We start from the raw sequence: 23,869 nt of genomic DNA, 5'->3' as shown, positions 1-23,869 counted from the left end.
TCATCAAATCCCTGGTAACTAACAATTGCATGTGGGAACTTTATCTTGAACTTAGTTACATGTAAGTCGGCTTCTGGGAGCCCTAAAATAGAAGTACATGAGGTTTCCCCCACTCCATCTAAACTAGTACCAAGACCCCATTCACAAAGAACTTAGCGAAACTTTCATAACCCTGTGTTTATTTTGGAAGGAAGTCAATCATATGGAAAATAATTTCCAGATACAGTTGGCCCTCCATATTCGCGATTCTGCATCTAATGCTTCAACCAACCATGAATCAGAAATATTCACACAAAAAAGTTGTTTTCAGGAAGTTCCCAAAAAACAAAACGAATTTGCTGTGCACCAGCAACTATTTACATAGCACTTACTTAGTACTTATAACTGTTTACATGGTATTAGGTATTAAAAGTAATCTGCAGATGACTTAAAGTATAATGGAGGATTATGTAAGTTATATGCAAATACAGTAGAACCATGAACAACTTGGGGGGGGCGGGTAGAGGCTAGGGGCACAGACCCTATGCGCAGTGGAAAATCCCAATATAACTTTACAGTCCGTTCCAACCAACCTGGAATCGTGTAGTATGCATTTAGTAAAAGAAACCCGGTTATTCATGGACCCATGCAGTTCAAACCCCTGTTGTTCAAGGGCCAACCAGACAACATCATTTTATATAAGGGACTTGATCATCCACAGATTTTGGTATCCTGGTTGGGGGGCACCCTGGACCAGAACCTCTGCAGATACTGAGAGCTGACTGTACTCAAAACTATTTCCTTTGATTAGAGGTAAACAAAATCTATCCCAAGTAAGAACTAACTTCACCTTCCTTTTTCACCTTCCATATTTACAAAGTAACATTTTCGGTGTTTTCTGTATGTAAATGGAAGAGGGTGGCATTATTCCATTTAGTTGAAGCCAGTGTTCACCTGAAGTATATGTGTGTGTGTGTGTTCAATGTTCATGATTTATTGATGCTTCATTTGTTTTGAAATGATCCTAAAGGAATAGTATCCTTTCCTTCCTTCAGAAATAGCCTCACTTAGACACAGGCGTAGAGAACAAATGTATGGATACCAAGGGGGGAAGGCGGGGTGGGATGAACTGGGAGATTGGAATCGACATATATACACTACTATGTATAAAATAGGTAACTAATGAGAACCTACTGTATAGTACAGGGAACTCTACTCGGTGCTCTGTGGTGACCTAAATGGGAAGGAAATCTAAAAAGAGGGGATATATGTATATGTATGGCTGATTCACTTTGCTGTACAGCAGTGTAAAGCAACTGTACTCCAATAAAAAAAAAAAAAATAGCCTCACTTATCTGAAAATGAAATTGTCTCCTCAGTTAACCTGTAGCAAATTTCCTGTATGGAGTGAGACATTAGAAGAACAGTCTTCACTAGTTAAAACTTTAGAATGTACAATATTTGAAAGCAATGAATTTATTACTACCAGATAAATATAGTAGCTCAAACTAATGATTTCGTATTCACCTTATGAGTAGTAATATTTTCGTCTACCATTTGTATTATTTTGTATATGTATGTGTTCTATATTATATATATTTATTTATACAAATAAATTATTGTTTGTAATTGACCCAAATAGTGTGAGTACATTATACATATCCTTAGTGTTGATAACATTATTTACTTAAAAAACACACACGTCACATAAAGATAAGCATATTTTTGTCTCTTTTAAAACTGTATCACTGATCATATTTAAGCACCTTTAAGTGGGTATCATTTTACTTGCATCAGATGTTATGGTTATTTTTAATCAGTAAGATTCCGGTAGGAAATAAAAATATTATACGTGTAATACTTTATTGACTCCAGCTGGTTTCCCAGTTTCTTAATTGTATCCATAATCTAGTATCATAAAATTTTATAGCATCTTCATAAACTTTTTGAAGGTAGCCAAAGTGCAAATTATGAATGTTTATATGTTTTAAAATAATCCTAGCAGTAGTGGTTTCTTTAGCTCTACATTTTATTAATCTCTATTCATTTGTCATCAAATTAAAAAATAAGGACACACAGACCATCGATCTGGTTATACTATCTTTACACGTTTGAAGATACAACAGATGGATATTCATTGTTGTAATTTATGTCCTCTTTTACCAAACACGTTGCGCCGTATAAATAGTTGTAAAGAGAACTGAACACTGAGCACATAATGGGCTATAAATGCTTGTGTATTGACTAAATTGTTTTAGTAAAGTATAGTGTATAATTCTGGAAAAGATTTGCCAGTGGATATCCCAAAATAGAGCATTATATTAGAAGTTACTTGAAAAACTATTTATAGGAGAGCACCATTTTATTGAGAGCAATAGTAACTCAAATTATATAAATGAGTTGCTATTGTATCTCCTTGTAGCATATAATGAAGTTTTCTTTTGCATTTGAGACCATTGTTTACTGTTAGTTGAACTTGTCTTCCAATGTGTTCTGCTTAGCAACCTGTTGCCAGGCCTATGTGAAGAGCTCTTACTGTGGTTGTAGAGGTTGCAGTGGAAATTTGCTATCTTGTTATGTCAGCTGTTCCAATACGAATAGTCATGAGATTACTGTGTTAGATACTAAAAATGCTAACACATGTTAGCTACCAACCTGGAAAAGAGATAATCATCATGAAGGAAAGGGCAGTATTGCATTTATGGTCATTTAATGATGGTAGAACTAATCCACATTTAAAAAAAGAGAAAAAAAAAAACATTTTGTGTGGAGACCGAAATCTAAAGTAATAGATGCACCCAAGTAGTTTAGGAAAGAAAGGACTTGTTAGTGAATAAGATGATCTTTGCTTCAGAAGTGTCTTTGAAGGTTTAAAGTGTGCTTTGAACCTAATAAAACTTTCTTGGGCCTGTTTCTTTACATCTAACATGGGAAAAATTAGAATAACCTGTATCATAGTACTTGCTTTCAGAACTGAGTTAAAGAATAGATATCGATGCATGTTGAACTGCAAAATGTACAGTTAACTTGTTTGTAATGCATGGCTTGGAATTGTAAGGGCAGGCCAGTGTGGGGCTGGTGTTTCCTTAATCAATTCACACTCACACTGTCAAAGAGAAAAGCTCTCCTTAGGGTGTAATGACTAATCTACTACCTCTGGTTTGATAATCATGGCTATTATAACATGTCCCTTTTTAATTAGGTCTTTAGAAAGTAATGTAGGCCTTGTAATTATTATAATCAAAAATAATAGATAATGACTTAGGTACTTTCTGTCCTAGATGAGATTGAGAACATCGTTAAAGTAAATTTTGGTAGTAAACAACTAATGATATTTTATGACTTGAAATATGCAGGAGTCCTTTTTATTTTAGGGAAGCAAAAACTATCAGTAAATATGATCTCCTAGGATTGGAAAATGACTAAAAATTAATGTAGATTAATTTAGGCTCTTTTGTGCACTTTAAATAAAAATTCAATAGATGTTCAAATAGCAGTAAATCATTTTGCTTTCAACTTCTGTATATTTGAAGACCTTCAATTTTATATTTAAATTATGTTTCAGAAACAGTTTCAGAAGAATTATGGTATCTCAAACTTTACTGGTAAATAAGGGAAAATATATATCAAAATTTTAATCTTTTTCTTCCTTCAACATGCTGTTCATTTTTTTTCCATTTAAGTGTTTGTACCTCCTCTGAGTATTAGGTGGTTCACCTCAAGTAGTTCTCAGGAGAATTTTATAGTTAAAAATTATTAGAGGGCTTCCCTGGTGGCGCAATGGTTGAGAGTCCACCTGCCGATGCGGGGGACGCGGGTTCGTGCCCCGGCCGGGAAGATCCCACATGCCGCGGAGCGGCTGGGCCCGTGAGCCATAGCCGCTGGGCCTGCGCGTCCGGAGCCTGTGCTCCGCAAGGGGAGAGGCCACAACAGTGAGAGGCCCGCGTACCACAAAAAAAAAAAAAAAAAAATTATTAGAAAATTGGGACCAAGGAGTCATATACATGTTGAAGTGGTAATGAAGCACTTTGGTTTTATGAATTGTTTATACAGTAGTCACAGGCAGCAACATTGCATTTGAAGTAATTTAATGATGGTAGAACCAATCAGAGGAGCAGGATACCAAGACCACACTTTCATAGCATCTGTATGTACCTAATCCACTTAGCGTCCAACCTCAAATACAAGGCATTATCGGTGCTGAAACACACTGAGCAATTCTTATGCCCAGGCCGTTCTTAACAAGATAGGCTTTCCCACTTCCTTCCATTTGGCAATGTTCTTCCCCAACATGCACGTTGGTAAATTGACTCTGTAGGTCCAATTTCTGTCTTGAATACTGTATCTAGAACATCTGTGATCTTTGACCATGACTCCTAAATAGGACACTATGTTTTTGTTCTGTCGTTGGTATTAGTTGACAAAGTAGTACTTTTCCTCCCTCTTCATCTTCCTAATCAAGGTACCAGTACAAACAGGCCCAGATGGCCTCTGGATTCAGGAATCTAAATATTCATAGGATAGAAATTTCCATATAAAGCTCCTTGGCATAAATAAGCTCTTAAAACCAATTATCTTTGCTATTTCTCAGAAGCCCATTTGGGGCTCATCAAGTCTTTCATAATAGTAAAAAGTGAAAGCCAGGCTATACTTGGCTCTACCTTTTGTCTCTGCCGTATAATTTAAAATACTTATGGCAATAAATAAGTGCTAAGGATGTAATGTAATGGACACTGCTGTCTGTTATACAGGAAAGGTGTTAAGGGAGTACACCCTGAGAGTTCTCATCACAAAGAAAAAAAATGTTTTCTATTTGATTTTGTATCTATATGAGAGGATCGGTGTGAATTGAATTTACTGTGGTCATCACTTCAAAAATAAAATGAATGCTTATTTCAAGCCCTCAGAACAAAGAGGCAAGGGAGCCTTGTGGCTTGTTTTCCCTTAGGGATAAATGGCACTTTGTATCACCTGATGATTGGTGTTAGATGTACAGGCAGACCTCAGAGACATTGTGGGTTTGGTTTCAGACCACCACAGTATCACAATAAAGCAAGTATCACCATAAAAGGAAGCACACAAATTTTTTGGTTCCCTGGTGCATATAAAAGTTATGTTTACACTGTGCTGTAGTCTCTTAAGTGTGCAATCGCACGCTAACCATCATCTGAGTCTTCCACAAGCCATAATCTTTTTGCAAAAGTAACATCAGAGATCACTGATCACCGGTCACCATCACAAATATAATAATAATGAAAAGATTTTAAAAATTGTGAGAATTACCAAAATGTGACACAGAGACGTGAATTGAGCCACTGCCGTGGAAAAATGGCACCGAGAGACTCGCTGCCACAAACCTTCAATTTGTGAAAAAATGCATTATCTACGAAGCACAATGAAATGAAGTATGCCTGTTTCTCTTTCTTCCTGGGAATCCTCCCCCCCTCCACCCCGCCCCAGGAATCTGGGGCAGGATGAGGGATCCAGGCAGTTTCTGCTTGTGCTGGAGAGAGGAGGAGAGTTGCTTGTTATTGCTTCCCAAGTAGAACCGCTTATTTTTTCACAGGAGAGATGGTTGGGGGAACCACAGAATCGGGGAGCTTCTCTCCTTTCTAAGGAGCAGGTACTTAACAAGGTGTCCCCAAAAGAAAGGTTAGGCTGGTGTCTTGCTTTGTGGTTTTTCTAAAGGGCTTTGTGGCCATTTTGTGCAGAAACCATCTATAGCTTTATATCAGTGCCCATGCATGTGGATCCAGTGGAAAAGGATGCTAGGCACGTCGCCTTTGCTGAAAGGGCACCTGTTCAGGGCATGTTCTCTTACTACTCTCTTTATTTATTTTTATTTCTTTTATTGAGGTATAGTTAATTTACATTGTTGTGTTAGTTTCAGGTGTGTAGTGAAGTGATTCAGTTAGACATACACATGTATATATTCTTCTTAAGATTCCTTTCCATTATAGGTTATTACAAGATACTGAGTAGAATTCCCTGTGCTACAGTAGGTCCTTATTGTTTCTCTGTTTTATATATAGTACTGTGTATATATTAATCCCGAACTCCTCATTTATCTCTCCCCGCCCCCATCCCCTTTGGTAATCAGAAGTTTGTTTTCCATGTCCGTGAGTCTATTTCTGTTTTTCTTACTACTCTCTAAAAACGTTAACAGTCCTCCAACTACCGACTCCAGTGTATCTTACCTAGCTTTCCTGTGTTCATTTTCTCCATAATGGTTGTCACCTGGCATGTGCTGAGATAACATTTTTGCTTTGGTTTCTTATATTTCTACCTCTCCCCCCAGTAGAATATAAGTACCAGGAGGACAGGGAAGTTTTTGTTTTATTCCCAGCAATAACTTCAGTGTCTGGAACAGACCCTGTGGAACTTAGCACCCACTCAAATATGTTAGATGACTAAAGATCATATATTTCCAACTCTTCACCCAAAATGTACACAGATCACCTATACGTACCAGCAACCTTAATCTTTGGGTATGAGGAATTTGCTCATTCAAAGTTTTCTGGCATAGCATCTGAATAACCAAGATTTTGTTTCATGTATCAAGATTTTAAAATGACTCTGAAAGTTTTTTATCACCTTAGGTGCTTCTCTTTAATCCTACTTGGTTCATGAAGCTGTCAGGAAAAGAACCTGCTTTTGATTATATATGGCTTTTCTTGCCTCCAAGATAACCTTTGAAAAAGCAATTTAGCTTCTTACTATAATTATATTCCAAACTTAATATTTCTTAAGTCTTGCCAGAATAACATTTTCTCCCTTGCAACATATTTTTATGATTTAAAGGTAAGACAGCAAGTGTACTAAGTACTTTAGACTATATCTTGAAAATCTAAGAACATTTTTCTACAGAGCCCAAATGATACCATCTCACCCACAAAATTAACAATACTTTTAAAATATCATCAGGTAGTCATATTTTCCCTGAACCTGAGGAATGACCTCCCCTGCTTGTTTTTCCACACCATATCCCATGCAGGACCAGGCCTAGCATCTTACATCCTTAAATCTTAGGATTCAGAGCAGCCCTTTTTATATCATGACATCGATGTACTAAAGAAACTGTACCCGTCTTCCTAGAAACTGCCCATCCTTTGACTTGTCTTAGGTCCTAGAGGTATTATTTAAATTGTTTCTCTATTCCTGGAATATTTTTCTTCTGATGAGTATGTACTGAGAAAATGAAGAAAAGATCAATTATTTTTCTAATGTTCTAAACAAGTGCTGCAAGTTACACCAGACCTTGCTTTAATGCTTCTCTTATCTCTTTGCTGTTGTTTTTTAGACATGAACTAAATTAAGCAGGGTAACATTTAAAAGCTGGTATGAAGAAAAGTTGATTTTATGCTAAACTATCATTTTTATAACCTTTCTTCCATTTTCTTTCCTGTCTAGCATCTTACAGTGAATACCATTAGTTTTATTCTTGGAATTGGCAAGCACCTGAGTAGTTAATACACCCATGAATTTAACACTGGATTCTATAGTCTTCTATTCATATCAGTGTGCCAAGTGATAATAGAATTCTGAAAATATTATCTGTAGCATAAGCGTTTTTTTTAACTTTAAAGATTAAGTACTTTTGTATTCCCTCTCTTAAGATCTTTCCTAGGACTGCCTAACATCTGACTCTTTTATGTTTTCTAATAAAGAAAGTCAACCATTTCATGTAATTGTCATAGATTATTTCAGTTCTGAGTGTTTTGGAGGACTATCCCCTTGAGATTTAGTCATGACATCATTCATTCATTTATACGCTTGAGCCACGTGCCATGCCAAGGCACTGTGCCTGTGGCCTTGGCTTTATTTCTCTCTTATGTGATACTTGCTGTGGGTCAGGTGCTCTTCTAAGTACATTGCAAGTTTTAACAAGGATAAGGAGGCACAGAGAGGTTAAGTAATTTGCTCCTGGTCACAGAGCTGAGATTCAGATCCAGGCAGTCTGGCCCCAGAGTTCATACTTTGAACCACTCTGCCATGCCGAAGAGCCTCGCCTCCTTGGAGCCTGCATTCTGCCCTCTCTGAAGAAGGCGAGAGGCAGGGATCACATTGCTTCTGCTGTAGAATTTTAGAACTTGGACACCCTAGAGCCCGTGAGGCCTCTCTCTTTGTTTTCATGTATCTCCTCTGTCCTCAGATCAGGACACAGCACAGCCTCCCACTCTTCCCATCTCCAGCCCAGCCCAGCCCACCCTCTAGGCCAGGGGTCAGCAATATTTCTGTAAAGAGCTAGATAATAAATATTTGAGGCTCTGCAGGCCACATATGGTCTCTGTCACATATTTTTCTTTCTGTGTGTGTGTGTGTGTTTTTTTTTTCCTTTTCATCTTATAACACTTTAAAAATGTGAAAATCACCCTTATCTCACAAGATGTCCAGGAACAAGTCACGGGCCATAGTTTGCCACCCCCTGCTCCACGCCACTGCTCATTTGTCCTTCTTTGAGCACTCTGTGTTCTTGTCAGCTGATCTGTTTCAGGCACTCAGGTTTTCCTCTCTCCTCTACCACAGGACCTTTGCACATGTTCTACCCACTCTGCCTTTCGACAGCTGTCTTTAGCCTCTGTACTTCATTAATTTGGGGCTCTTTTTAGGCCACATTTCAGGGCCCTTCCTCGTGGATGCCTTGTTATACAACCCCAGATCTGTTCAGATCTCATTTGTTTGGGTCTCCTAGCCCTCCGTAATTGGTATCACAGTAACAATTTTACGTTTATACAGGTGATGATATCATTGTCCTTTTGGCTGTTAGCCCAGGTGAATTACCCTTGCGCCCCAGTGTATCTCTGGCTCCCAGCATGTGTCCCTAACCAGGCTCCCAGCTCTGCTCTCATCTCCCTAGAGCCCACTCTCCACCCAGCAACCAGAGCCATCTTTAAAACAAATCGGATTTAGTCATTCCCATTGCATATAAATAAACATGCTATTTCTGACCATAACCAGCATGGCCTTGCTGGGTCATGCCCCACCTGTCTGTCTCTACCACCCTAACCTACACTTCTTCCCCCTGCCTCACTCCCCGCAAGCTCACTGGCTCTTTGTTGTATTTCTTTTTCGTGATCGTGCTAAGCTTGCCCTTGCGTTCAGGGCCTTTGCACATTCTCTTACTCGTATCTTAGCCATCCGCCCACCTTGACTTTCAGCATTCCAAGTCTCGGTGCCCACGACCCTTTCTCAGTGGCCTTCCGCTGATCATCCTATCTGAAATGCTCCCCCTATACCGCCCCCCATACACACACACACATCTGTTATAGCCACTGGTTAACACATTAGCCTTTCTTTTCTCAATCAACTTCTTTGCATTATTTTTTTGTTATTTATTTGCTCATATTGTGCCTGCCCCACTAAAATATGTTCCGAGAAAGCAGAGGCTTTGTCGTGTTCACTCATCTACCCCCGGTGCCTGGAATAGCACCTGGCACTTGGTAAAAGCACAGTCAGCACTGTTGATTGAATCGCTGGTCTGTGGCTTTGAGAGGCACTTAATGGAATGGTCGTATGGATGGGCGAATTAGTGCGTTACCCTTTTTTTTTTTTTTGCTGATTATCAATCGGTGCACATCTCTCTCAACTCAAATACTCAACTGTTCACTGACTAAAGAAAAAATATCTGAATACCTGGTCTCCGCAGTTGAGCATGCATCTCTGTTAAAACCCAAAGCCTGTGTAAAATTCCGTTGTAGTCAGGCTTAGGTACTTGTTATTCCTGCTCGTGCATTATTAGGATATCTCGTCTTCATCCTCACACCCACTTTTCACGTCCTACCAGATCCAACACCTCTAGCTCACGAGAATCACTTTCCCCTTGGAATTTCTAAAGCATTTAGTATGCAGTACGTCTATTACTCAGTAATTAGTGTAGATTATCTCTCCTGGAATAGGGATTCATTAAATGTGTAAGAATGATGATACATCCTAGTTTAGACTAAGGTTGTGACCTATCTAGCCCACCCCTAATGCCTGAATCATGAATTTTTGGTGTCTCAATTTGGTCTTTATCTTCCTAAAGCAGGAGTCTGTGACCTGAGGTCCAGAGTAAGCTAGTGAACGGCCTGCAAGGAATGCCTTTAGCTGCAAGTAACAGAAACCCAGTCATTGGTTGTAGGAGTGCTGGGTTGGTGCAGTGATACAAAGATGCCACCTTTTTGTATCTTTCCACCCCACCATCCTAAATCAGCTTCTGCATCCTGATGTTTATCACCTAACAATTGACAGCTGGCTGTTGCCCCTCCAGGCGGAGATAAAGTAGAAGAGCAGGGGCTAAAGAAACAAAAGCGCTCTGACCATCAGTAGGAATCTTCTCATCTGGAAAGTAAGAACCCTCCTAAAAGCCCCACCTAAAAGTCCAAGCAGATGTCCTCTGGCATCTGATTATCCAGAAATATCTCAGTCACATGGCCTTTCCCTGTCCCCAAGGGCATGGACTGTTTGGTTTCTTACTTTCTCTGATCAAAAAAGGGATGGAGAAAGGAGTTAAGAGTGGCTTTGGGGTAGCTTTCAAACAGTTTCTGCTGCAGGGCATTTTTCAGGAGAGATGAGTCAGATTCTCAGAGATCCTTTCATTGACAAATTAATAATACCCACTACCTAAGGAATGCCATCAAAACAACTATACCGAAATTCAGTAGACTGCTAAAGTGGGGGTCAGTTTTAGATATTACCTATAGGTAACAGAGATTCGGACAGTACATTCAAGGTAGATAACTTTTTTTTTTAGTAATCATCAACATATGATGGATTGAATCCTATGAGCATCAAATTCATTTACGAAATATCTAAACTGATGAATTAATTTAGGGAATTAGTCACTTAACTAATTCAGTGAGGCCATGACTGAAGGAGCCATAGATTTGTAAGTATCATAATCTTCTCTTTTTGTGTGTGTTCAGCTCCTTATAATTTGTGCCCATAGGGGGTTGGGGGCTTGGAGTGGAGGTATATTTTTTCAGATTTGGAGGCCCTGAAGATAACAATTTTATTAATTAACAAGCTCTTATTCTAGGCCAGTCGTGAGAGTATTTAAGAAGAGTGAGGCATTACAGTAGCAGTGTCCTCTCCTTTTTAACCCTTTTTGCTGAACTGTAATGTACATAAAGAGAAGTGCATGTCACACAGGTGTACAGCTCGATGAATTTTCAAAACTGAACACAACCAGATGGCTGACACCCAGATCAAAACACAGCCTTGCCAGCCCCCAGAAGCCTGTCTCCTGTTTCCTCCTAGTTACTAAACTTCCCCTTGCCTACGTGTAACAACTCCTCTGAGTTCTATCAGTGGTGAGGAGTAAGTGTTTTCATAGTTTATATAAATGGAATCAGGCGGTGTGTCTTGTGTCTTATATGTTTGGCTTCTAATGGTGCCTTTAGGTGGGAGAGAGAGTGGCTTTTTCTTACTTAGCTGTCCCCCGTCTTGAAACATTTACTCAGAACCAGGAAGAATATGCTTCCTACTTTCTCACATTTTCTGGCAGCTTCCAATTTTCCTAATTTAACAGCAATAATTTCAGAGACTGCTTTCTCCTGGGACAAACTGACTTATCCAGCCTTTGTACCTTCCAGGCTAAACTGGCAGCACTAAGACCTGGGGAGGAATGGGTGGGAAAGAACTGTCTGTTTCCTTTTTTCAAAATTTTGCTTTATTTTCTTTCTCTATTTCCAGCCCTGGGAGACTCTTTCTTCCCCATTCTAGATCAACACGGAAGTGTCTGAGTGTCTTCCTGTTGAGACTTGCCCTTCTGGCCCCCAGGTGGTCCTTACATTTTGGGAGCTGACAGCTGTTCTGTTTTCACTCTCCCCTCATCACTGCAGTAGTTCAGGTCTCGTGATTGTCCAATTCACATAAACCATGCGAATCAGCTTTCTCTCTGCCATTTCCTCTCCTTTGTCCTACAAAGCGGAAAAAAACATCAGTCTTAACAGAGACGATGAAAGAATAAATATAGCTTTTTTAGAGAATGCAAATGGTGAATTGTTTTGCATACTTAAACAGAAAGGACTTAAAATATGAATAAAAACCTTTGACTATCTAAAGGGATTATCAGGGAGGCAATGGCAAGTGGAATCAAGGTCAGCCTTGACTTAGAAATACAAGAAGAGCTACCGCTGCGATGCAGTCTATCCTTCACCAAACTGAAGTCTTGTGTTCTGACACATGAAGCTTTAGCATCAGTGATTTATTTCCTCAAAATAATGTCCCTTTGACCCTTTAACCTTCTTATTTAATTCAGATACTCCTGAGATGATGAGCATTTTCAGATAGTTCCCTCATGCTTTAGAAGTATTTTTTATTATTGGAATTTAAAAGCTGTAAAAGCTGTCTGCTTTAAATTGACAGATGCTAAAATGTATGAGTGAATGAATATTCCACCGTGTTCTCAAGGGACTATTTTATTGTGACTTCTTTGTTTATAAGGAAACGCTCAGCCTCACGTTTCCATAAACTAGCCCTTCCTCGCATTTTCTTCCACTGCGATCACCTCTCTAAAATGGGCTCACCTTGGTCACATCACAGAACAAAGCTGTCCAGCAGTTGAAAAAAAGGTGGAAAATATTTTTTTCCCCTTTCTGTGTTTCCAGTTATTTATGAAAACTGCAGCTGGAAGTTGTAATATTGGCATGTTGCGCCTTCTTTGGGAAGATGCCACATCTTTAAAACATAACTGTGTGCTACTGTTTTAATGGTGTCCAAATAGATCGTTGAATTCGTGGACATCTAAATTTAATTCCAGAAATCAAAGCTATGGTAATAAGAACTGGACGCGAGTTCTCTTAGGCCAAGTAATTTAATTCCTCAGCCAGCTGAAATATTACGTGTCTCTGTTCCTTGTTATGATGCCAGTAAATTGCTCAGGCAGATGCAGTGATGGATGGTGGGCATCTATTTCACTCTTTTTCATGGCTCCACGCATACTAGAATGCAGATCACTTTAAACACAGCTGTTTTTATACGCATGTTTTCTGTTTGGAGTTTTAAATGTAACATTCAAGTCATAACAGAGATGTCTGGGGCCCAGGGTCATGTTTTCACCATCCCACCTGGAAGCACAGTGCTGTCTTAACCCTGGGTCACATACCTGGACCCTGTCACTCCATCCGTGCTTCAGGACAGCATGCACATGTCATGATTTAAGGGGAAGACTCATTGGATTTGATTTCTCTCCCTAGTTTTACCTGAATTGTCTACTTAATTTGGATAACTAAAGAATATTGGTGCCTATGATTTGATTGAACACAGAAGAGAGCTCAAACACAGGAAATTGGCTGATGGCATGCATTAGGTCATCTTTATTTTATTCACTAGCAGTACAACATCAAGATTCTGTAGAAAAATAAAGAGGCAGTATCCTGGGTAAAATTGGCATCTAAGCAACTGTTGAGTTTAGGATTCTTTTGAAATGTTGTCTTAAGTGGTAGACTTCTGTGCAGGAATTCAGGCAATCAAGAAATCAATGAGCGTACCCCACTTATCTCTAAGCAGATGAAGGCTTATACCATCTGATTATCAGTGCGAATGTTTCTCTTCCTCTTCTCACCTATTTTTCACGGTCTCTTGGAAGTGTTAAAATAACTGGTTAGGGTTTTCTCTGTATTAACACTTCATTTGTTCAATTAATAATAATTTATCTATAAATAAGTTATTATTGATTTTACTCTGCCAGATAGGTTTCTCCTTATTCTCTTATTTAACCACATATTTCAACTGCTTTTGATGTGTCCATTTATTATCTTAAGTCATATTTAGTCAGAATTTAAAAGGCGTTCCACTTGGGAGGTGGGGGGTTATACACAATTTTTTAGAACTTATAAAAGTCCTTTAAATTCTGAGTTAATCAGGGAATTCTTTCCTTTTTTAAATAAATCTTTATTGGAGTATAATTGCTTCACAATACTGTGTTAGTTTCTGTTGTACAACAAAATGAATCAGCCATATGCATACATATATCCCCATATCCCCTCCCTCGTGAGCCTCCCTCCCACCCTCCCTATCCCACCTCTCTAGGTCATCGCAGAGGGAATTCTTTCTAGTGCTATATTCATCTTTTTACATATCTTTCTCTTTTTCACCCTCAGTACTTGTGGCTCTCCTGTCAGACTTTCAGTCTTTGAAAGCCTTTTGCCATCTTCCTTTCTGTCCCTGTACACCATGGAATCCTACCATTTTCTTTCCCTAACACGTTTGAAATCGGATTTTCTGTACAATGCCGAACTCAACACTAGCATCCCAAGGCTCCAGGTTGTGGCTGACACAAACTCTCCAGATTCCTGTCATGTCTCCCAAACAATGAGCTTCTCCTTGTGGGCAAGAATCAACTCTGGGGTAAAATTCAAATGTCAACATGGCAGTTCTCAATCCTATTCCCCTAGTGCTTCTTGTTAAAGAGAACTGTGGCAGATGCTCTGGGGAGTTGAAGTCCTCCACACATCTAGATCTTTTTCCTGTATTGATTTTGTGATCTGATCAAGGATGAAATATCTATTTCTCCTCTCCAGCCAGATGGCACATCAGATACTGTCACTGTTTAACACTTAGATTCCTATCTTCATTTATCATCTTCCAGATGCTCTTGACCATGTCTGTACTGGCAGGTATATGACTGCCACAAGAATATCTTACTTGGACCTTCTGATTTTGTTCTAGACATACTCTTCTTTGGCCATCCAAATTTGCTGATTTATTACTTACCACTGATTAAGTATATACATGTTTAATGCCATAAATATTATTTCTGATCCCCTTCCCAATGATACTGTGACTTACTGCCTGTCTGTTACCATTATTCTCAGTGTTGCATATTTCAGTGGTTCTCAGAATATTGTCCCCCAACCATCAGTGTCAGCATCACCTGGGAAATTGTTAGAAAGGCAAATTCTCAGGCTCTGTCCCACCACTGATTCAGAAATCTAGGGGTGGTGCCTGGTGATCTGTGTTTTACTAAGCCTTTCAGGTGCATCCTTTTGATGCTCACTGAAATTTGGGAGCCAAAGAGATATCTGATATTCTAGAAAGCTTACACAACTAGCAAAAGGGAGCATAGGTGTAGTTTCAGTAGGCATCCCTGACCATTTAGCTTACAGGCTTATTTAAGCCAGTTTCTTCTTCCCCTTTCATTTCCAGTTTAAACTTTCAATAGTAATTTTGAACGAATTTCCACCTCCCCTTATTGAATATCTACTCTGCAGGTGCTGTGGGGTATTTTCACATACAGGAGGAGAAGTAATCCCGGTAACACAGTAAACTTTGTTTTGGTCTCCCCCCACCCCAGCCTTTTTAATAGATTTATTTTTTAGAGCAGTCTTAGGGTTAGAAACAATTTGAACAGGAAGTACAGAGAGCTCTCCCCACTGCATTATTAACATTTTGCATTAGCACTGTATGCTTGGAACCAATATTGATACATTATTATTAAAGTAAATTTACATTAGAGCTCACTTTTTGTATTGTACAGTTCTTAGGGTTTCGACAAATGCATGTTGTTGTACATACACTGTATCAGTGGATATCCACTGATGCAGTATCTTACAGAGCAGTTTCACTGCTCTAAAAATCCCCTGTGCTCTGCCTATTCATCCCGTCCTTCCTACCCCAAACTCCTAGCAACCACTGGTCTTTTTATGGTCTCCATAACTTTGCCTTTTCCAAAATGTCATACAGTTGGAATCCGGGTATTCTCTTTTTTGCAACTGCAGAAACTAAGAAGAGCTGTGCTCAGGGGTAAAAAGTTGCAGATATACTGAGCTGGAATTCATTTCTGACCTGCTGGCTTCAAACCTTGTGTGTGTTTTTATTCAATGTCAGATTTCCTCTCAGATGTCCAGAATTCCTCGTCATTGATTTTTTGTTTTCCTCTCCTGAAATTTGTTTAAATGACTATCGTTGTTATTTCTCCTTCCTGATCCAGTGAAGACAAAGTCGTGGAAGTAGCAGAGGAGGAAGAAGTGGCTGATGTTGAGGAAGAGGAAGCCGAGGATGAAGAGGATGGTGATGAGGTAGAGGAAGAAGCGGAGGAGCCCTATGAAGAGGCCACGGAGAGGACCACCAGCGTCGCCACCACCACGACCACCACCACGGAGTCTGTGGAAGAGGTGGTCCGAGGTAATCCACTGTTCACTTGAATTTTCTTTCTTGGGGAAAAGGAAAGCATCACACCAGAGTTTGAAATTTCTATCCACCCTACCACCTTTTCGTCCCCCAACCAAAAATAAAAATTCATAAGAACAAGTTGTCTTATGCTTGTTGAACTCTTTTTGGTTGAACAAGCAGTCTAACAGTTCATTTCAAATAACATGAAATGCTGATTTTACAGTCTGTTCTGTGCTTTATGTATGCTACTTGGTACACTGTTCTGTAAAACTCCACCTAACTGTGGACCACGTCATTTGACAGAGGCTGAGTTAGGCAACCTCCTTGGTATTCTCCTGACAGTGGGTGTTTATTACACCCACTTTCACATCTAGACTGTGAGGTCCTTGATGTCAAAGACTGGACTTTACTTAATATGATGCAGAGTGCCTGCCTTATAGAAACTTTTCAATAAATCTTGGTTGAGTGAGTAGTTGCAATTAGATTTCGTTAAAGCAAAAGAAGGCTATTTGGTGAGTATCACATTATTTTTTGCTGTGAAATTTAACTTGGATGCCTTGTGTTGCCTTTACAGTATTTTATTGGGGGAAGTGACAGTGAGAGGTAGATGTAGTGTTACTATCTTAGACTTTCTTCTTCTGTTTCATTAATGCTCCTATTGGAAATGTTGTAAACAGAATGAACTAAAAGACTTCCTTTTTGTCTCCATGAAATAAAAGCAAGGATTCAGTTTACATTAAACAACCAAAGCTAGTGAACTGTTGAGTTGCTTTTCTTAAAGCGTATGCATTTGTTTTGCAAATAGTAAAAGATGGTCCTAGGATTAGATTGAATGAATGTGGACAGAGTTATTGTTTTAATGTATTGCAAATACTTTTAAAGTCTATCCAGAAACGCTACAACATTGTAGGTCTTTTTCTCACTTTTATTAAAGTAAAATGATTTCTGCTCTGTTGTTAAATTGGAGTTTAAAAGGGGCTACTTTTTTGCCTCAAGTAGACTCCTGGTGATCATTGTAGTATCTTCTTCCCTTCACTGCATTTTTTATAACTTTATTGAGGTATAATTTACATATAAAATTCATTCACTTTAAGTGTATAGGTGTATAATTCAATGGCATTAATAAATTTACCAAATTGTGAAACCGTCCCCATAATCGAATCTTAGAACATTTTCATCATCCCAGTACGAGCCCTCACACCCATTCACAGTTAATTCTTGTTCTCACTGCCAGCCCCCAGCAACCATTAATCTACTTTATGTCTCTACAGATTTGCCTTTTCTAGGCATTTCATATAAGTGAGGTCATACGTAGCCATTTGTGTCTGGCTTCTTTCACTTAACATAGTAGTTTCGAAGTTCTGCATTTCTTTAACTTGTAGCTTTTTTTTTTTTTTAAATAAATTTATTTATTTATTTTTGGCTGCGTTGGGTCTTCGCTGCTGTGCGCGGGCTTTCTTTAGTTGCAGTGAGTGGGGGCCACTCTTCGTTGCATTGTGCGGCCTTCACTAGTTGTGGCACGTGGGCCCAGCAGTTGTGGCTCACGCGCTCTAGAGCGCAGGCTCAGCAGTTGTGGCGCACGGGCTTAGCTGCTTTGTGGCACGTGGGATCTTCCCGGACCAGGGCTTGAACCCATGTCCCCCGCCTTGGCAGGCGGATTCCCAGCCACTGTGCCACCAGGGAAGCCCTAACTTGCAGCTTTTAAAACTGAGATTATTCTGAGTTGAACACTCAGGGTTAGCTTAAAATCCACCGAAGGTATCACATATTCTTTTAAAATATACATATAGTACCAGATAGATTGTTTAACTTTATCGTTCCCTACGTAATGACAACTTCTTATTCAATTTAGCATGTGGAGTAGATACACATTTAAGCGAATGCACATTTTGTTGGAGGCACTGTTTTTCAGGGTGTTTTTCGTGTACCTCTTAGGACCATTTGTGGCAGATCTGGCTACATGAACTTGTTAGCTTCTATTTTCCTAGCAGGGAAGGACGTATTTTACAGGGCTGCTTCTTCTTGAAACCGAAAAGTTGTGTGACTACAAATTACAGCACTCGTATTCTGCTGTGGGACTCAAGTTCTTGTGCTCTCCATCAAGATAGCTGTTTGCATAATAATCGTTGTCCAATTATTCAACATTCATTTTTGGAGTACCTCTTTGGAATGAGCCATTTTGCTGGGCTCAGTGGATCAATCGTGTGATGAGAATACACAGGATAGCTGACCCTTATGGATGTTAAAGTCTAGTAGGAAACATAAGTCAAAGAAATACAAAGTGTGCTGTGAAAACACTACGAGCCCAGAGCCTACTTCAAAGAATTGGAGATTGATCAGGGAAGGGTCTATGAAAAAGATGGCATTTGAAGGGGAACTGGAAGGGCTGGTGGCAGAGCTACTACTGATGGATTTTCTTGTAGCCTACTTTAGAGTCAGTAGGAATAACAAAACCAATATGGTGCCTTGGGAAGGTACGTGGCATGCTTGGGAGACAAGGTTAGTCCAGTTTAAACTAGAGCAGGTAAAACTTCCATAAGAGGGTTACAGGAAATTAGGTTGGGCCTACAATATGGAGACCTTTAATGACAGGCTGGCAAGTATGGGTATTAACTGAGGGTGATCAGTTCAAGACCTGCTGTGTGGTAAGGATTTTTTTAGTAGAAACAACGAAGAGATTTTGTTTTTATATTACCACTATTGAGGGGATGGGTGAACAGGGAGTGACATAATTTATTCAGTATGTGAGAGAATGCCACATAAACTTATGCTTATATTCTAAACCAAGACAGAACTCTCTTGAGATAATATGGTCTTGTTACATTCTGAATAAGTCCAGTTCTTTTTGCTTCAGTTTTTCTCTACATGTAGCATTATTAGGTATTAAGATAGAACATAGAGGGACATATATGTTTTGGTATTTTTATAGAAAGACAAAGGCAATTAAAAGAGAATTTAGAAAAAAATCTCCAGGCTAAAGATTAAAAAAATAAAAGAAACTAGACTTAAAAGATAAGTTAATAATGCTGATGTCAAGAAGAGCATTAAAAGTGAGCTACGAAAGCAAATACCTGGTCATTTAGAGGTACCAACTGTTATTGCTAGAGGTAGAAGAGCCTTTAATGGGAATCCATGCATCCATCTAAGACTCCTGAAATGGACAAAAGCTATGACTGAAGCAAGTCTTTCTGGGAAAGGAGACCTAAGAGGAGAAACATGCTGTGGTATATTGCATCCATGTCAGAGAGTTTTCTGTGTTCCCAGCTAATTCTGATAAAGGAGTAGAAGAAGGTTTTTTTTGTTTTGGGGGGGGGGGGTTTGCGTTACGCGGGCCTCTCACTGTTGTGACCTCTCCCGTTGTGGAGCATAGGCGCCAGACGCGCAGGCTCAGCGGCCATGGCTCACGGGCCTAGCCGCTCCGCGGCATGTGGGATCTTCCCGGACCGGGGCACAAACCCGCGTCCCCTGCATCGGCAGGCAGACTCTCAACCACTGTGCCACCAGGGAAGCCCAGAAGAAGTTTTTGATGGTAGCATTAAAGCGACCAGTCATCTAGAGCATTTTCCCTCCACACCATGGGTGTAGGAGGTGAGTTACAGCTCTTGCCTGATGAAGAACAATGTCAATGCCAATAGGTGATTGCTAACTTTGTAAAACTCTAATTACGAGTAGCCTGCTCCTGTGCTGAGAATAAAAGTTGGAAATGACTTGCAAAGCAGAGAGATTGAAAAGAGGCTTACCCTCTAGTGTCCAGTGTTAATGTTTCGGTGCCCGAGAGAAAATGTGATTTACAACCATACTTAATAATGAACATTCTTCATTACCAACATACTGCCACTGATACGAGTCTTCCATGTACTTCATAAAAAAACTCAATAGTTTTGTAACCCATTAAAATTTGAAAGAAATAGGCAGAGGGAAGAAAAATACAGGACATTTCAGCATGCCATATTGTGTTAGAATCATTGATACCAAAGTAGAAGATGTCAGTTCTGACTATGTTACTGATTCCAGAGGAGAAAGATTGGATCTGTTGTTTTGACCTAGTGGAATAAGCCAATACCAATTTGAGTACAATAAGAGTATATTTAGACACTTGCTCCTAATTTTCTGTGTTTTGAGAAGGGATTGCACTTCCTAAACCTAAGACAGAAAGGTAATCTGTGACTCAATTGTGAATTTTAAACTCCGATTAAACATGAGTGTTGTAATAAATGACATAGTCTGTGAGTTAAGCTAGCCAGTTTTGTGCATCCAGAGTAACACTGTTTTTTTCCGTATGTTCATTGATTCAGCAAATACATATTCATTACATCTCTGCTGATGGCTCAGCGCTTTGCTGCTGTGGAAGGTGTGGTGAGGAATTGGCTGTTACTGTATTGTGGCAGATCAGCCTGGAATTCCTTGTGTTTTCACCACTCCCCTTGCCCTTTAGGGCAGTGATTCTGTCTGTTAATCCTTGATTAATTTGTGCTGACTGGTAGAAATTTTACTTGCCCATTTAAAGCCAAGGCAATGGGCTTCCCTGGTGGTGCAATGGTTGGGAGTCCGCCTGCCGATGCAGGGGACATGGGTTCGTGCCCTGGTCTGGGAAGATCCCACATGCCGCGGAGCGGCTGGGCCCATGAGCCATGGCCGCTGAGCCTGCGCATGCTCCGCAACGGGAGGGGCCACAACAGTAAGAGGCCCACGTACCAAAATAAATAAATAAATAAAACCAAGGTAACTAAAGCTGAGAGAAATTTTTTAAAAATTGTCCATGGTCACAAAGCTGGTAATTGGTGAAGCCACGATTTGAACCCAGATGGACCAGAGTATTTCTACCACCCCAATGCCAATTTTTTGTTTTTCCTTTTATATTTAAATACATATTAGTTCAGTTTCACCTGTGTTCCCTTGTAAATGTGTATTCCTTTGCTATAGCATATATTTATCTTACTATTATTTCACTCTGAGCATTTCCTGCATTTTAGAATTCTTATTTAAATAATACTGATATTATTATTATTTCAAGCTATGGCCCTGGCCCATGTATCGGCAAACTGTGGCCATGGGCTGAAAATGGGCTGTCACCTATTTTCTAATCAAAAGGTTTTATTGGACACAACCAATCCCATTTGTTTACATATTATCTATGGCTGCTTTCAGGCTACAGAGGTGAAGTTGAATAGTTGCAAAAGACACCATGTGGCCTGCAAAGCTGAAAATACTTACTTTTCAAGCCTTTATAGGAAACCTCTGATACTGATCATTAGAAACATACTAAGAAGTTTTTATATTTCAGATTTTACCATACCAAGTAAATTTCATTAAGGTAGTTTTCATATGGTTAGAGACAGACTAGTAAAGTGTTTAAAAAGAGAATTTTTAATAGTTTTTTGGCTTTGGGCCAGTTACATAACCTTGGTAAGTCTGTCTTTTCATGTGTTTTATAGATGTTGATATGATGTTGCATGTTTTTTATATGAATTACTTTAGATGATTCCTGTTAAGTATTTACCATATAATGCCTGGCACATTCTAAGTGTTCAGTTTGTTTTGCAAGGGCAGGCTGCTCAGGGTCGAATCCTGGCTTTACAACCTACTAACTTAGTATATTTGTATCAGTGAAATAACCTTTATGCCTCATTGCTTCCCTCTTGAAAATGGGATTTAATAATACCTACCTAATTTTAACCATTTTGTGAGCAATATATGAAGTAATCCACAGGCACTGTTCCTGGTGGACAGTAAGTGCTCAATTAACCTAAGCTACTATAGTTGCCCTGGTTATACACATCATTTTGATCCTCCAGAGAACTAATATTTACTACTAATTAGGAATGCCAAAGGTAAGCCAACAGACTGTCTTTTGTAATTATAAAAAGCATAAATGTGATATATCCATTTCTATTGGTATCATAGAGCTGATATTTATGGACGTATGTTAAGGAAAAAAACAGCTTAAACTTGGTTTCTTGATTGAAATATCTTTTGTGAATATATTGTATATTTAAGCATCTGCAGTTAAATTTTATATCTGGCTGAAAATTGAACCAAGATAGTATTAAATGCCACTGCATTTCAAGATGGAGTTTCATTTCTTGAGGGTATTTTAAACCTCTTGGAAGTTCATCTATTAAATGGACAGAGACACCGGTAGAGGTCGCAATTTAAGCATACCATATGATGATGAAGTTGAAAAGTTTGATCTAAATGTTGCTTGCCTTGGGCGGGGTGACTGACCTCACAGAATTAAACTATTGTTCTTCTCCCTCTGGTTACCATTAATCTCTAAGAAGCATCATGTGATTTGCTGCTGTACATTCCACCCACGTGGACCAGGCACTCCTAGGTACTGGGCATTGCACCGGTTCCTGAGGGCACAGGGATATGAAGAGGGTGGTTCACTCAGGTTGCTTCCAGACATAGCTGTACACTCAGTCTTGGGGAGAAATCAGTCTCTCTGACCTGGTTGGGGAAGAACTTTGGCACACAGGGAAAGGAAAGTGCTCACCCAGGGACAGAAGTTTCCACTAAGCATTGCCAAGAAGTTGTCGTTTGAATGATTTTTAAAGGAGAATAGGGATTTGCCAGTTAATTGAGCACCAAATAGAACGAATCCAAGAAGTACCATAAATAAATCAGAACAGCTTACATTGATCTCAAGGGTAGAGCAAACAGAGCTTAGCGTAATTCTCACGTCTCCGGTGTGACCCATCTGTAATGAATGTGCCTCTTGCAAGGTATACCATAATTCACAAATACGATCCTTGCTTATCATTCATATTTAGCTTTTCACAAAGTTTGGAGAAAACTGTGAGCTTGACTTGCTGCAGACATGGAAGTGTACTCACATACTTTTGTTGGGCGCCTCATAGGAGCGCACTGGCCCAAAATGAAAATTAAGCTCCATTTTGGGTTTGTGAACAGGGCAAAGGGATAATGGCTGCTCCCTGTGGAGGAAGTCTTTACCTCTCTGTGTTATGACCACAGGCGAGTAAGATCCACTCCTGTTCCTGGACCAGAATGTAGCATCCTTTCTAATGACTTTGAGAGAACTAGTATCAACACTGGGTACAGATGTGACAGGTGGCAGCCTTATTATTTTGTGCCCCATGGCACCACAGCCATTGATTTTGAGGTGTTTGATATATGCTTTGTTAGAAGCAGAGTGAAGCGTGGCATTAACAAGCTTCTTTCCATGTCATTTAATGGTCCCAATTTAGAAAGCCCACTCAAATCGTTTGCTTAAAATGTAGGAGTGAGAAACAGAGCCATAGAAAAAACTGTGTGTGGTGTGTATATATATATATATAATTTTCTATTTTTAGTAACAAATTTATTGAAATATAGGTTGCATACCATGGAGTAGAGAAGTCAGTGGTTTAGTATAGTCACAAAGATCTGCATTGCCACCTAGAAAATTATATTTTTGAACTTAATTTTGTTTGAAATTTTACATGGCTAGTAGTGCTTAGTTAGTTTTACCTTCTACACTTTTATTTGTGTCAAGCCTTCTTCAATTCAATGTTAGAAAAGGAAATAATCAGCTAAAGGTATTTTAATACAATTATGTCTAAATTTCTTAAAAATAAAAATAAAATTTCTGGTCCAATTCAATTAAAGTCCAGAAACCAGGTTTTTAAAAATTCTAGTCTTTTTTATGCTTTTCCCAAAATCAGTTGCTGTTCAAAAAAATATGCAAATGTTGACAATTGTATGTATTTCCACAGCACAGAGTTTGCAATTAAGAAAAACATCAGGGGCTTCCCTGGTGGCACAGCGGTTGAGAGTCCGCCTGCCGATGCAGGGG

General features: G+C 39.3%; 1 protein-coding gene across 2 annotated transcripts in view; it reads left to right on the top strand.

Annotated features, from left to right (window-relative positions):
* Positions 1–23,869, top strand: part of APP (amyloid beta precursor protein) — a 274,061-nt gene that overhangs the window by 134,724 nt on the left and 115,468 nt on the right. For both annotated transcript variants that reach the window (XM_079921899.1, XM_079921898.1), the window contains exon 6: positions 15,893–16,086. In XM_079921899.1, coding sequence (XP_079778025.1) covers positions 15,893–16,086 — 194 coding nt within the window. The remainder of the gene's footprint in view (positions 1–15,892; positions 16,087–23,869) is intronic.

The sequence above is a fragment of the Stenella coeruleoalba genome, assembly GCF_951394435.1.
Source record: "Stenella coeruleoalba genome assembly, chromosome: 5".
Lineage (NCBI taxonomy): Eukaryota > Metazoa > Chordata > Mammalia > Artiodactyla > Delphinidae > Stenella > Stenella coeruleoalba.
This window is presented reverse-complemented; position numbering and strand designations above follow the sequence as displayed.